This window comes from Psittacula echo (assembly GCF_963264785.1).
Source record: "Psittacula echo genome assembly, chromosome: Z".
In the NCBI taxonomy this organism is placed as follows: Eukaryota; Metazoa; Chordata; class Aves; order Psittaciformes; family Psittacidae; genus Psittacula; species Psittacula echo.
The window spans coordinates 101,145,649-101,158,580 of NC_137742.1; the positions used below are offsets into that span (position 1 = coordinate 101,145,649).

The following is a 12,932-nucleotide window of genomic DNA, read 5'->3' on the forward strand; positions in this document are numbered from 1 at the left end:
AGATGAAAGATGATGTAAAAAAATAAAATTCTTGTATAATTTCAAACTCCCTTATAATGAACTATAGCCTCCCAGGATTCAGTCCCAAACATGAAGCATTTAAATAATTGAAAATGTTTCAATGCTGAGCATGATCAGAACCCCAATCATTTTCAAATGAAAGTACTTATAAAAAATTGAAGAGGTTAAATAATTTTGAATTGCTTTATACTGTGTAAGCACAGAACCCTAATCACTTCCAGGCTGAATCACTTATTTAAAAAAAAAAAATCTTTCAGATTTCTTATTCTTTCTGTAAGACTCAAAGAGCTTTACTTTGTGAAAATGAACCAAAAAATCTGATTATATAAACTTTAAAAATATTAAATTAACCCCTGTGGCAAATGGTAATGGTAGGACATTCCACAATCAGATGCATATATACTGGTATAGAAATTCTTAGTACTGTCATTATTATATGTAGTTCAGACAAAATAAAATAGAACTCTGCAAACAAAATAGCTTAGGCACTAAAATTCTTCTTTATCCTGTGTCTCTCATTAAAAAAGAAAAAGGCATTTTCAGATTCCCCCAAATTTGAATTATGTTAGGCCTGATTACCTGCTTAGTCTAGATAGATGTAAAATCATGTCTTGGCATGATTTCTGTCCAGAAATTTTAAGTCACTCTAGTGATGATATTAATGTTTAGATATAGGTTGCAAAAGCAAGATGTAAGACAGATTTAGATTATTCACAACCTTTCCTGCATTTTGTGTCTGTTACTTCTATCTGTTGCCTGTCGAATCTCATGTGGAACAGATTATAGACTTGGTAAATACAGATAATTGTAGAATTAATAAATGTACTGAAAGTGCTGCCTACAATGCTAGCGAAGCTACAATAGCGTATTGTTTCCTAGCCACCACAGAAATCTAACTTGATTTAAAATATGGATTTCAAAAGCAAATGTTAGTATATTGTACAGATTTCTCAATGGAGTTTGTAGGATACAACCATATTTATGTCCTTATGTCTCAGGACTAACTGAACTGTCCCTTCATTTAAGAAAAATAAGTCATGTTCTCATGGGTACAGACAACTTTGTGATGATTGTTTCTACAACCAACCAAAAATATTTAACAACCATCCTGCAATATATTTCCCAGCATCATCGTTCCTTGATGGCTGAAAGAAGTAAATGAACAGTAAGCATTCAATAAGGTATTACTAAGGCATTCTCAGTACTCATGAGATCTCATCCTCAACGTGTCCTGACATTCTTTAACTTCTCAATACATATAGGTCAATAGCTATATCTTTTACATGAAAGATTTCATTCAGTTTTTAAATGGCAAGCAATTATGAAAAGAGAGGGCTACAGACCAAGGTCTTGCTTTCCTGGTATTTATGTTCTAATTAATTTAGCAGACTGATTTCCATGCCCCCTGCCTTGCCCACTTTGGCTGCTAAGTGTTGCTCTTTAATAGTTATCATGTTCCTATCATTAATGGGTTTTATTTCTTTGGAAAGGTCATTCTTGAAGTACTGTCAGTGTTAGCACACAGGAGCCTATAAGCTTTAGAGATTTTGCTTTATTGTGATATGCTCAAAAATGTACAACTACGTGCTATTTTTCCCCTGGGGCATGCTTTTTCTAAACTTGGGAGAGTTGGTACAGGTTCTTTTAAACTTTTGACTGTGTTCTTGCAATTCACTGGAAATACTCCTCAAGCAGCAGCTGACACTGCCAGAAAGACCAGGGTCCTTTATTTATTTATTTATTAATCCTTTTCTATTTATTTTTGATTGACTGAAGGAGCTTGAAAATTACTACCTGTTGTAAATAAATGTACAAGCCTTTGGTAAAATGAGCAGTGATACAACTTGGGTCATATCAGTTAAATGAATTAAAAACATGTACGGTAGCTAACTCTCTAATAATAAGGTACAGTTGATGCTCTTCTTTAGTTAAAGGAAATAAAATCACTTGAAAACCAGCGCTGAACAAGAAAACACAGAAGTGCAAATTTTAATAATTGTTTTTGGAATTGAATTTTAGGCTGAAATAGGATTAAATTATACTCTGAATCTATCAAACAATCCTTGTTAAAACAGTTTAAAGATACGCATATATTTAAATATGTATGTGCAATATATGAACATATGTATATATTGCATATATCTTCAATTCATTCAAGTATATTTCTTTCCTTGTTGTAGTTATTTCAAAGTTGATCAGTTATGGTCTTTCTATTCTATTGAAACTTTGATAACTTCTTGTGGCAGCTGATCAGCCATCAAGGTTAACTAGGATTGGCGGTGCTTTATTCTGACAGGCATAAATGGGGAGGGGTGGAGAGGAGCACAAAAGGACTTCAATGAGATTATAGAGTAATTGTATAGCTCAGTGTAACATGTTGATCTATAGAATTGTGTCCCTTAAGTAGGCTGACCAGGCAAGTAACAGCTGACTACTTCCAATTTCCTTCCTGGAATTTGTGTTGTATGCGTTGTAAGGAAAAGGTAAAATAAGTAATATGTATAAGCGTGCTGTACTTGACCACAGAGGATAACTGACTGCAGTGACAACTACTTCAGCCTGTACGTCTAATAAAGGCTTAAATTCTGGACTATTTATTCATTATGTTTTAAGGCTTCATCATGAAGGAACATTTAACATATAGGTGAGCAGTTTCTAGTTTGTATTGTTTCATACTTTGCTGGTGTCTAAGCTCAGTTCCCTCTCCTATAGGCATGTAGTCTGTGTATGATGTAACAATATATCGTCATCTTAGCTAAAAAGAGATTTTTTTTTGCATTTAGTTTACATTCTGAAATTATGTATGTCCCTAAACTTTACCAACTAGAACAAAAACTGGAATACACCTCTTTTTTTCCTGGAACTAATAAATTGGACAAGCATAAGAAGTACCATATACCTCGAAGAGCCACTTACATGGGGTTTGGTCTGGTTTTCTGAAACTCTGTAAGCCTTATCTTTTATTGCTTGACCATGTCTTTCATAATTCCCTCTTGCAACACTTGAAACCACTGGGTAATTTTATTTATAGTTGCTAGGCTTAGTTGTAAGTGGTAAATTCTTTCAGTATTTCATGAAAATGGAAAGTTCATCAGAAGATAATGTGTTGAGATACCTACTGGAAGAAAGATCAAGATAATTGATGAGTGCTGTCCTTACTGAAAGAGAATCCACCTATGAGTTTGGGATTTTTTAAGCAGAAATCTATAGGAAGCAGGTCTTCAGGATTATTTATTTTAACACTATCGTACTATTATTGCTCAATATGATTTGTAATAAAGAAAAAATAACTATGCGATGGACAGATAACTTTGTGCAAAAAATAGTCTATAGCTTGTTCCACAGAATATCTTGTCCTGTTCTTGTTGAAGTCAAATAAAATTGGTAGACATGTCTGCATTGGGCTTCTTGCCTTGTAGCAATTTCTATTTTGCTTATTTTTTATTTTTATTTTTTAATTTTTATTATTTTTACTATTTTAATAATTAATATTAAAATCATACATTATAATATAATAAATTATATTTATAATATTATATATAATATATTATATAAAGATATAATAAATATAAGAAATTAATAATAATTTAATAATAAAAATTATTCTTATTATTTATTATTTTTATATTTGCTTATTTTGCTATTAAAATCTAGCAATTTTTATTAAGAGTCTTTGGATGTTAAGATTGTGTTTCTCCCAATACCCTTGCTGTAACTGAGGGGCTTACTTGAAAGCATTCATTTTGGAAAAGACATCTTGCATTCATGACAGTGTAGGACAAGGTCAAAAAATGTTCAACAGATGTTTTGAGGTTGCAAACGAGACATTTTCACTTGTCCTTTTATTTTTGAGTACTGGGAGTTGGTTCCAGATTTTTTAATGTTTCAAGGTGATAGCACTGTGCATGCATTTCATACTGAAACTCAAGCTATTCTGTGAAAAAATGTTTTCAGCAAGCTCATTTTCAGTTTTAGCTTACCAGCCCAGAAGACAGATGTTCAGTGTTACACTAAGTTCAGTTCTGTGGTGCAGTAATAATTGCTTTGTACTATAACTTTGTGGAATATAAAAAAAGATAGGTGGAAGGTTGCACTTTCTTTGATAATGATCACACTTTTGGGAAATTAAACATGTATTCTATTCCTTACTGTTTCCAGCCATCCCAACAGAAGACCACTATCTGCTGTAAGAAATATGATTTTAATTTTTTTCTCTAGTGTCTTTTGCCACATCAGTGTTTTCCTGTGTTAAAAAATGACTCTGCCCCATGCAACTGCATGTGAAAGGTTATAAATGTGCTTAAATAATTCTTAAATTTTTCCTTTTTTAAGAAGAGAGATCCATACTTTCAGCCATTTAAATGCTTCATGAAGTTATTACAACTGGTAAATAGGATAAACCTGTTTATTTCATTAGGTAATAAATAACTAAAATGTTTGGTATAAGCAGATCTTTGAAGAGGTTATTGTTTTAATGCAGCTTATGTTTCAGTAATTCCATACCTTGCAATATAACCAGCTCAGAACTCTGACTTCCAATGTTTCTTCTTTATGCCTCTTTCACCAGTATGGGAGTGCTGTTGAATGGCTCATTTGCATTACTCTGTGCCCTGTAAAATGAATTTATTATGCAGCTTCTCTAAATAGGCTAACCAGTTGTAATCTCATTCCAGTGGTGAATGGGTTTCAGCAAAATATGATTACTTTTTTCATAATGTCTAAAATAAACAAAAAGCAACCTTGGAGCCCAATCTGTTTTTCTGATTGCGGAGTTGAGTTTGTTAAATGGGTTACTAATCACAAATGATAGGTATTTACTTGCTAAGTAATTGAGTAATTTAAAATATTACTTTGAGCACAAGTAACAAATTTTGGTTTCTATTATTAATCATTCAAATACTTAATGAGTCAGGTTGATAGTTATTGCCTGGATTACAAAAATCTGGACAGTATTCAGATATGTCTATGTAGATGAAGCAATAAGTTTCTTTTGCACTCTGAGCCATACGGGTGCAAGCCATCTTAAGCCTGGAAGCTGTCCTCTGTCAGTATACCCAGTCTCAGCTAATAGGCTCTGCTGAGAGGGAAGGTTAAACTTGAGGTCCATGCTGGAAGATGTCTGTCACTTGTGAGGAGGGTTAGTTCCCATCTGGTCAGAAAGGGCATAGATTTGGCAATGCATGAAGGTTTGCATCTGTGTTTGTATTTCATAAAGATTAATCCTGACACTGTTTGCTAAAGCTGCTTAACATTGTTGTAGCTAAATGGAAGTAATACCTCCATTGAAGTCAAAACTTTCAGCTCATGTTGTATGTTAGTTAATTTTGGAATGATTGTGATCCATCAGTATGACAAGACTTTAAAAAGGAAAAGTGGATTTTTGGGAAACATTAGGCAACGTATTTTGGGCTTAAGGAAATATTATTATCACTTACCACATCCTGGAGAATGTTCATCTGGATTTTTTTTCTGCATTTTGCACATGTGCAAACTTAAGCAGGCACAATGAAAGGTTACTGAGATGATCAAAGAAATGTATCCTTACAGAAGGAGATTGAAAGAGCTCGGTTTGTCTAGCCTAATAAGTTGAAGATTTAAAGAGGAGAAAGGTTAATTAAGTTATGAGACAAGACTTGTACTAGAATAAATGGCTGTAAATTGACCATGAACAAATTTATTCTGGAAGTTACAAAATGACCATCAGATTAAGGATCCAGAGTTGTGGAATGCAGGAAGAATAATTCATGATCAGGATCAAACGATCCAGACGAGAGACACGAAGTTGTGCCTGCTTATGGCACCAGGGGTGGGTTTTTTTTCGGGTCTGTATAAGGCTTTTATGGGTTCCCAAGTCAAGAACTCTAAGATAGCTCAAGTTTGAATGAGTGGAAGATGTATTAGATGTATTAGAGTTTATTAATAAACTTAATTTTACTGTAACCAGATTGCAGTGCAGGCTGTGCTGATCTTGCACCCAGCTATGCTTTTCATACTACACTATTCTGTGGGCACTGGCTTTCACAGGGTGACCCGGTGACTTCATTCAGGGAGCAGATGTGTCTGGAAGAACAGGAGAAGTGATGGGTTTCAAGGCAGGTGAGTGCCTGGGTGGAGATGAATCTTCACAACTCTGGCTTCAAACAGCGGTGACATGGAAGTGCTCCCATACTTTCCATTACAATTGTCATATTATCCTTCACCCTTAGCAGTGTGGGCTCCAGAGTCACTCTAGGCTCTGAACAGACCCTCAAGTCATATCTTTTCAACCTGATAGTGCCTCTTCCAGAGATCTTGAATTCCAGAAGGAAAGTAGCTGTCTGTCCAGACACTAGTGCTGGCAAATTGCTTCTTGAATAACTTAACAAGATTTCCAGTGTCATGAAAAAAACACACTTTTTATTGAATATGTGACAAAATTCTTATAGTAAACATACATTCACAAGGAAAGTGCTCAAAAAAAGAAAGCTCCTGTTCTAGTCTCACAAAAGAGTTTGTCATATTTTGTTTCCACTTAATGGATGCCTACCACAGTCACACCACTTAGTGACAGGAGAACTGAATTCATCTGAGCCAATAAAGTTATTCTAATTTGCATTTTCATAGCCCACTCTTCAGTACTCCAAGCGTGACTTTCACTTTTAGGACAGAGCTATGTGGTAAATGGATATGTAGGCCCTTTAAAAGAATATTTATCATCCTTGAAGAATCTTAGTGCCAAATCTTAATAGCATTTCTTACAAAAATGACTGGAATTCACTATCCGATGTAGAGGTAGAGCTGTAGAGGTTGTGAATACTTTTTTTCTGAACCTCTTTCCTGATAAAAAGGAGAGAGATTAAAGCCTAAAACAGTTAAAACTTTCCATCAAAAATGAAAATAATTAAATAAAAAGTCCTCAGACTGTAGTACCCTGGAAATCAAATTAATGCATTTTGTGTTTTATTTAATTTAGTCATTTTGATAGATAAATAATTCAATATACCTTTATGCAATGTTAGAATACCTTAGGTGATTATGCCAATCAGAGAATAAGTTATTCAAGCTTTTGAGGGTTTTTTTTGTTCCAATTGATGTTAAAGAATACAAAAGACAACGAGAATTTCAAATCCAGTCTGTATGTGATTTGATGAAACAATTGCCTTAGGACCTGCTGACACTGTAATTGGAGTCTGCATAATACAAAATCAGAACCTTTTTTAAAGCAGTGCTCTTTTTATTCCGTTAAGTGTCCGTTTGTTAATTTCATTTAAATAACTCTTTTAAATCTTTAGTAAAAATCTAAAATAAGTGAATAGCTCTCACTGACTTCAGTGAAAGTAAGATTTCATCACCTCTCTGCAAATACTTGTGATTGTGTGCTGCTTATTTCTTGTTTTTCTTCTCTGGTGGCTCCCTCCCTGTATGTGTTTGTCGGTCTAGTGTTGCAACACCTGAAGATACAAAGAGGTTTTAAGATTCAAAGATCTTGATCTCCATGATAAAAATATTTTGTCATATGCAATTAAATTCAGTGTTGGCAGTTCTCATTATTCTGATTACTTTTTTTCCTCTCAGTTCTCAGTGTTTAGGATCACTGTTATCTTATATAAAAATATGAAGTTTTTGTATTCAAAAAGCAAATTCCTGATTCTCATGTTTCCAGATAAAAGCTTGGAAGCATTAATTTCCAATACTCACTTCCAAGTAAATGAGTTGAATAAAAAAGAAACCCCAAAACAATATTTTCAAAAAAACCCTACAAAACCCAACTCATCAAAAACTCTGAACAAAAATCCCCACAAAACCAAATAAACTCTCAAGAAGTGACTCCAGAGTTTTGAACTTTTGAGATTATTGATGTCACTAAAAATAGAGTGTGATTTCTATTTTGACTCTTCTTTTGTGGGGTTTTATGCAGGCTTGTTTACCTTTCAGATTGCTCTCCTGAAGTCACAGGTAGAATGTGGTCCTACAGAATATTGCCTTATGGAATGAGATCTGTTTGCATTTATTGTGTGTAAAATTCATGTCTGGGCAGATGAATTTCACAGGTGTCTGCACCATTTACATCTCTAATTAAATAGAGCCTTGCACAAAAACAAATTTCATACCATAAGAATGGGTGCGGAATGCAGTTAATATCCTGAAGCTTGTACTTTTGTGAAGTTGATCTCATACAGCTAAGACTAATGAAGATGTGAGATGTTTTTACAGTAAAAGGTCAGGAACTTCATTTCCAGAGTGAGGATGTGGCCAACCAAACAACCTGAATGGCATTGCTTCATGTGCAGAGACTGGACAAGTCAAAAACGACATAAAGTTTTTGGAATTCTTTGGAAAATAACTTCAGAGGCTAACTTTCAGTCACCAGCAGAGGAGCTAGAAGAACCCTGGATTTTGAGATGTGATAATACTCAAAGGTAGCTTAACATCAGGGGATTTATGAATTTCCTTTGCAGTATGGTATAAAATGACCATCCTCTTTTGCTTTCCAATCCGTGTTCAATGTGAGCAGCTTTCAGTGTAAATGTTGAGGTCAGTCAGGGTCACCAGTATGTGTGTGCTGTTTTATTAACTAAGAAAACCCAATGGTGTTCCATAGGCTTCATAATTCATCAGAAGCACAGTTCTAGCCCAGTGACCAAACTTGCAGAGATGTTAACTGAACTTGTGACATTTCCTTATAGTGACCGGCAATCAATTCTGAAAGACAAGTGGTCAGGATATTAAAAATGAGTCTTTGCTCTGTACATATCTGAAAAGCAGTAGGTTATGCAAGATTTGATTCTGCTTGTCAGTGAAGGTAGGATCTACAGGTCTGGGTAGTGAGGACTCCCTGCTTTGCTTTCAGACTTCCATTCATTTAGATTTTCATGAGTGAGCAAATGATTGCTGCACAGTTGTCATTCTTTCAAGAATGTTTCTTTTACTAGTGGGTGAAGGATCATTTTGTACTACTTGCCGAGTACTTACTTGAGAAGTTAACAATATTCATATATCCTGGATTCTACATACATGATTACATTACTTTCAGTGTACTTAGCTGATGTCTTTTTTTGGAAAGCTATTGGCCCATAAACCCTTTTCTAATAGCCAAAATTATGAAATCTACATACTGCTTAAATTCAGAATGTATTCTGCTTTGAACAGTATTCCCTTTGCTTTCAACAAGTATCTGCTTGGCCTTTTTTCAAGGTATATTTAAAGACATTTTTTTTTCCCAAAGTGAAAAAATGAAACAGACATTATTTTAATGAGATACATTTACTTCAACAGAAGTAGTTTCTTCATAAGAAAAATAAATTAAAAGAATTGTGCTTTTAAAAGATAATTAATTAAAAACTCTGTGCGATGACAAATGTAACATCTTCTCTGACACATTGAGAAAAAGAAAGCGCCTGGAATTGCACAAGTAGAATAAAATGTTCCATTTCACAGCAAGGCCAAGCCTGAGTCTTGTAATTATTTCAAAGGGAGTAAAGGTCACTTTCTATTTGCTACATCTGTATTATGTGAGGCTTTTGTACCAGGCTTACAGAGGTTAACTCATGACCTATTTAGATTGCCCAGATTTCAAAGTCAACTTGTACTGTCACAAATCTGACAAAGTAGACATATTCCCTCTTTAAGTACTCACATACATGATGTTCAAAGCAGGCTTTTTATTTATAGCTCCGTAAGACAAGAGTTTCAACTTTAAGATGCCAGTACCTGGAAGATCAGAACATGATTTGTCTCTTACTTGCTGTGTTAATCCTTTAGGAGAAGAGTTGCTTGTAATTAGATTTCAGCATATATTTCTTGGGTTATTTTTCTGGTGTGAGCTTGTTATATAACTTTGCAGCAGTTGTTGTTTGCATTTTGAGATCAGAAGAATTTCCCTTCTGCTGTGATTGTATTTTAATGCATACTCATTCAGTAACACCATGAGTCAGTACCTTAAAAATGCACCTGTGCACAGAAAGTGTGTGCAGAAAATGCATGTATAGCTATCTTTCTGGGCATGTGACAATTTTAATGAATATAAGGCTATATAGGTTTTTTATGATCAGTAATCAAGCTTTATGAACAATTTTGAGGCTGGGTTCTAAATATTCACATTTGCAGATGGTTCATATTTGAAGACCAAAGGTGACATGTCCATTTTTCATCCCCTATAGAGCTCAGAACTTCCAATAAAATCAATAATTCTGATGAATAATATTTCCAATATAGTCAATAATTGAATAAGGGATTAAGCACTGTGTTTTTAAGCCTTTGTAAGAAAGGCAGCAGTTATGTGGCTATATCAAAGTGAATAGTAGTCAAGCGTATTGTACTTTGCTTGATGTATTACTTCAAGTCTTTTTCTTCTTTCTTGCTAATCCTTCAAGACGGCAAGCATAGAGCAGATCAGGATGGGAGGTGGAGGTGTCTGTATGTTGAATTTGGTGTCGTGGTTTAAGCCCAGGCCGTAAATTAGAACCATACAGTCTACTTCGCCACCCACCCTTTCTTCCTCTCACTCCTGGAAGGACAGGGAGGAGAATCAAAAGAATGCAACTCCCACAGGTTGAGATAAGAACAGTTTAGTAACTAAGGTATAACACAAATCACTACTGCTACCACCAATAATAATAATGATAAAGGAAATAACAAGGGACGAGAATACAACACCTCACTGATCGATACCTCGCCTCTACCCAGCAGTGATCCAGCCCTTCCGGGGACTCTCAGTTCTACATCCTGGGCATGACGTGCTGTGGTATGGAATACCTCTTTGGCTAGTTTGGGTCAGGTGTCCTGTCCCTGCTTCATCCTGGATTCCCCTCCTCCCTGGCAGAGCATGATACTCACAAAGTCCTTGGTCAGACCAAACATCGGTGTTATCAGCTCTGTTCCCAGGATGAAAGTCAAAAACACAGCCCTACACCAGCTACTAAGAAGGAGAAAAAATGACTGCTACTGCTAAACCAGGACATTTGGCTACCACCGGCTTAATGAACATGAAATACTCTGCCTGTTTCTCATAGTTTGCTAACACTTCTAGGCAAGCTTTTATGGCAAAAGTCATTGACATGAAACAAATGATCCAGCAGTTGGTTCCAATAAGAACAACTAATGCAGACCAGGTGGGGTATTGCTGGTTTTGGTTTTTATAAATGGGATCGCATAAGACTCACAGTGATTGAAGTGCATGAAAGGACAGAGCAGATAATGAATTGCTCTGATTTAGCAAATGGACTGTGAGTAGTGGTTAAGAGGGAAACATATAGATGTTAACATTTTGCAGGATGTCTCTGTAGGTCAGGATCAGCATACCTAAATGATAATATGGTGGAAATAGACATGAGGGATGCTGCTATTGGGCTGGGAGAAGTGAGTGTGGTTTGTGAGCTGGGAAATGAGAAAGGAGCCTTCAGCATCCACCTGTGTGGTATAGAGGAGAAATTGTCCTCACCCTAGAGCTTTATTTTCAAAACTGTAATTGTGTTGAGGATGTCTTGCCTAAATAGACCCATCTGTGAAAAGCCACTTGAATTTTAGAGCAAAAGGAATTTGGAATCCCTGTGTATGACCATTTTTTTCTTGGTTGCTATGTGTGCTTTCTCTACTTGATTTTTCTTCAGCTATCCAACAAGCAGGGGTTGGCTATAAAGACTTTGAAATCAGAGTGCTCTGTATGCCACCTGAATGTCAGGGTTTGGAAAACATCTTTGGAGGTTCTGAAGCAGAAAGTACTTTTGAAAATGCGGTTGCACGTATATAAGTTGAAAAATACAGATTTAGCTTTTCCTGCTCTTGAACTTGCCTCCTTATGCCTTTCTCTTTAACCTTTTAAACTTCATAATTTTTTTTCTTGCTGCTTCTTGCTTGGATGTTCTTACCCCCATGTTCTCATTTAAAAGCTTCCAAGAAAAAAAGCCTTTCAGGTTGTTGTCTCTATTCAGGGACAGAGCACAAACTTTCAGAGACTGAGATTAGTGTCGTACCTGTTTCCAACCAATTTTATTTTGCTTTGAATCTTCCTCTTTTGCTACAGTGTTCCTGTGGTGGTAGGGAACTTTGATCATGTACTAGCACTAACACCAACTGCATTCAACCTTAACCTTCAGATCCACCTCTACTATGATTTCTTTTCCCACACACATCTCATTTTCAGTCTTCTCTGGGTGTAAACAAGCTTCTGATTACAGGTAAAATGGGCAAAATGTGGCTCAGATAGTTAAAAAAAAAAACAAAAACAGTTTACATTTCTTAGCAAAAAAGTTGTTTTATAGAGGAAACTACTGTGATGTGAATGAATGATTCCTTCTCTAACTTCGTGATTAACGTTCTGAAACCAGGTTTGCCCACTCTTATCTGTTTAAACTCAAAAGTGCTTAATTTAAGCAACATTACATTCTATATTTTCACTAAGATAAATAATATCCTTTATTGGTAATCTGAACTGAACCCTAAAAGATACTATTTTGCAATTTCTGTGCCAGCCCACATACATAAAAGAAAAAATCTTACATAAATAAATAGTAAGCAAGATCTGAAGGGGATGTTTTGTAAGGATGGAGCCCAATGTTTTCTTTCATAAGCACGAAGCCTAAACCTGGTATCATTCCCAGAAGCCAACATGATGGATGTTAAACTCCATTTCCTTTTTCTTTTTCCCTTAGGTTCTGCTGCTTGCGTGTGCAGATTTAGAATGTGTCCCTGGATTCCGGCAAAAGGCTTTTTATATTGAAGAACCATTTCAATTCACAGAGGATCAACCAGTCCTGAAACGTAAGTTATTTTCATATGTTGTTATTGTGCAGAAATAATAATTTCTTATTTATTGATATCACTCCTGCTATTTATCAGAAAGCTGGTACTGTACATAAGATTGTGAATATTGCCATGATTCTGTCAGGGTTCAGCTGCATTAATCCTATATCTCTACAGAGTTTTGTCCATGT

At 35.3% G+C, this 12,932-nt stretch overlaps 1 protein-coding gene across 1 annotated transcript in view; it reads left to right on the top strand.

Moving 5' to 3' along the window:
- The window catches only part of CDH13 (cadherin 13), a gene marked incomplete at both ends in the record, with an annotated part of 482,104 nt that overhangs the window by 82,741 nt on the left and 386,431 nt on the right, over window positions 1-12,932 (top strand). The window contains one exon of the mRNA XM_080638637.1: window positions 12,651-12,759. Within this exon, the coding sequence (XP_080494763.1) occupies window positions 12,651-12,759 (109 nt within the window). The remainder of the gene's footprint in view (window positions 1-12,650; window positions 12,760-12,932) is intronic.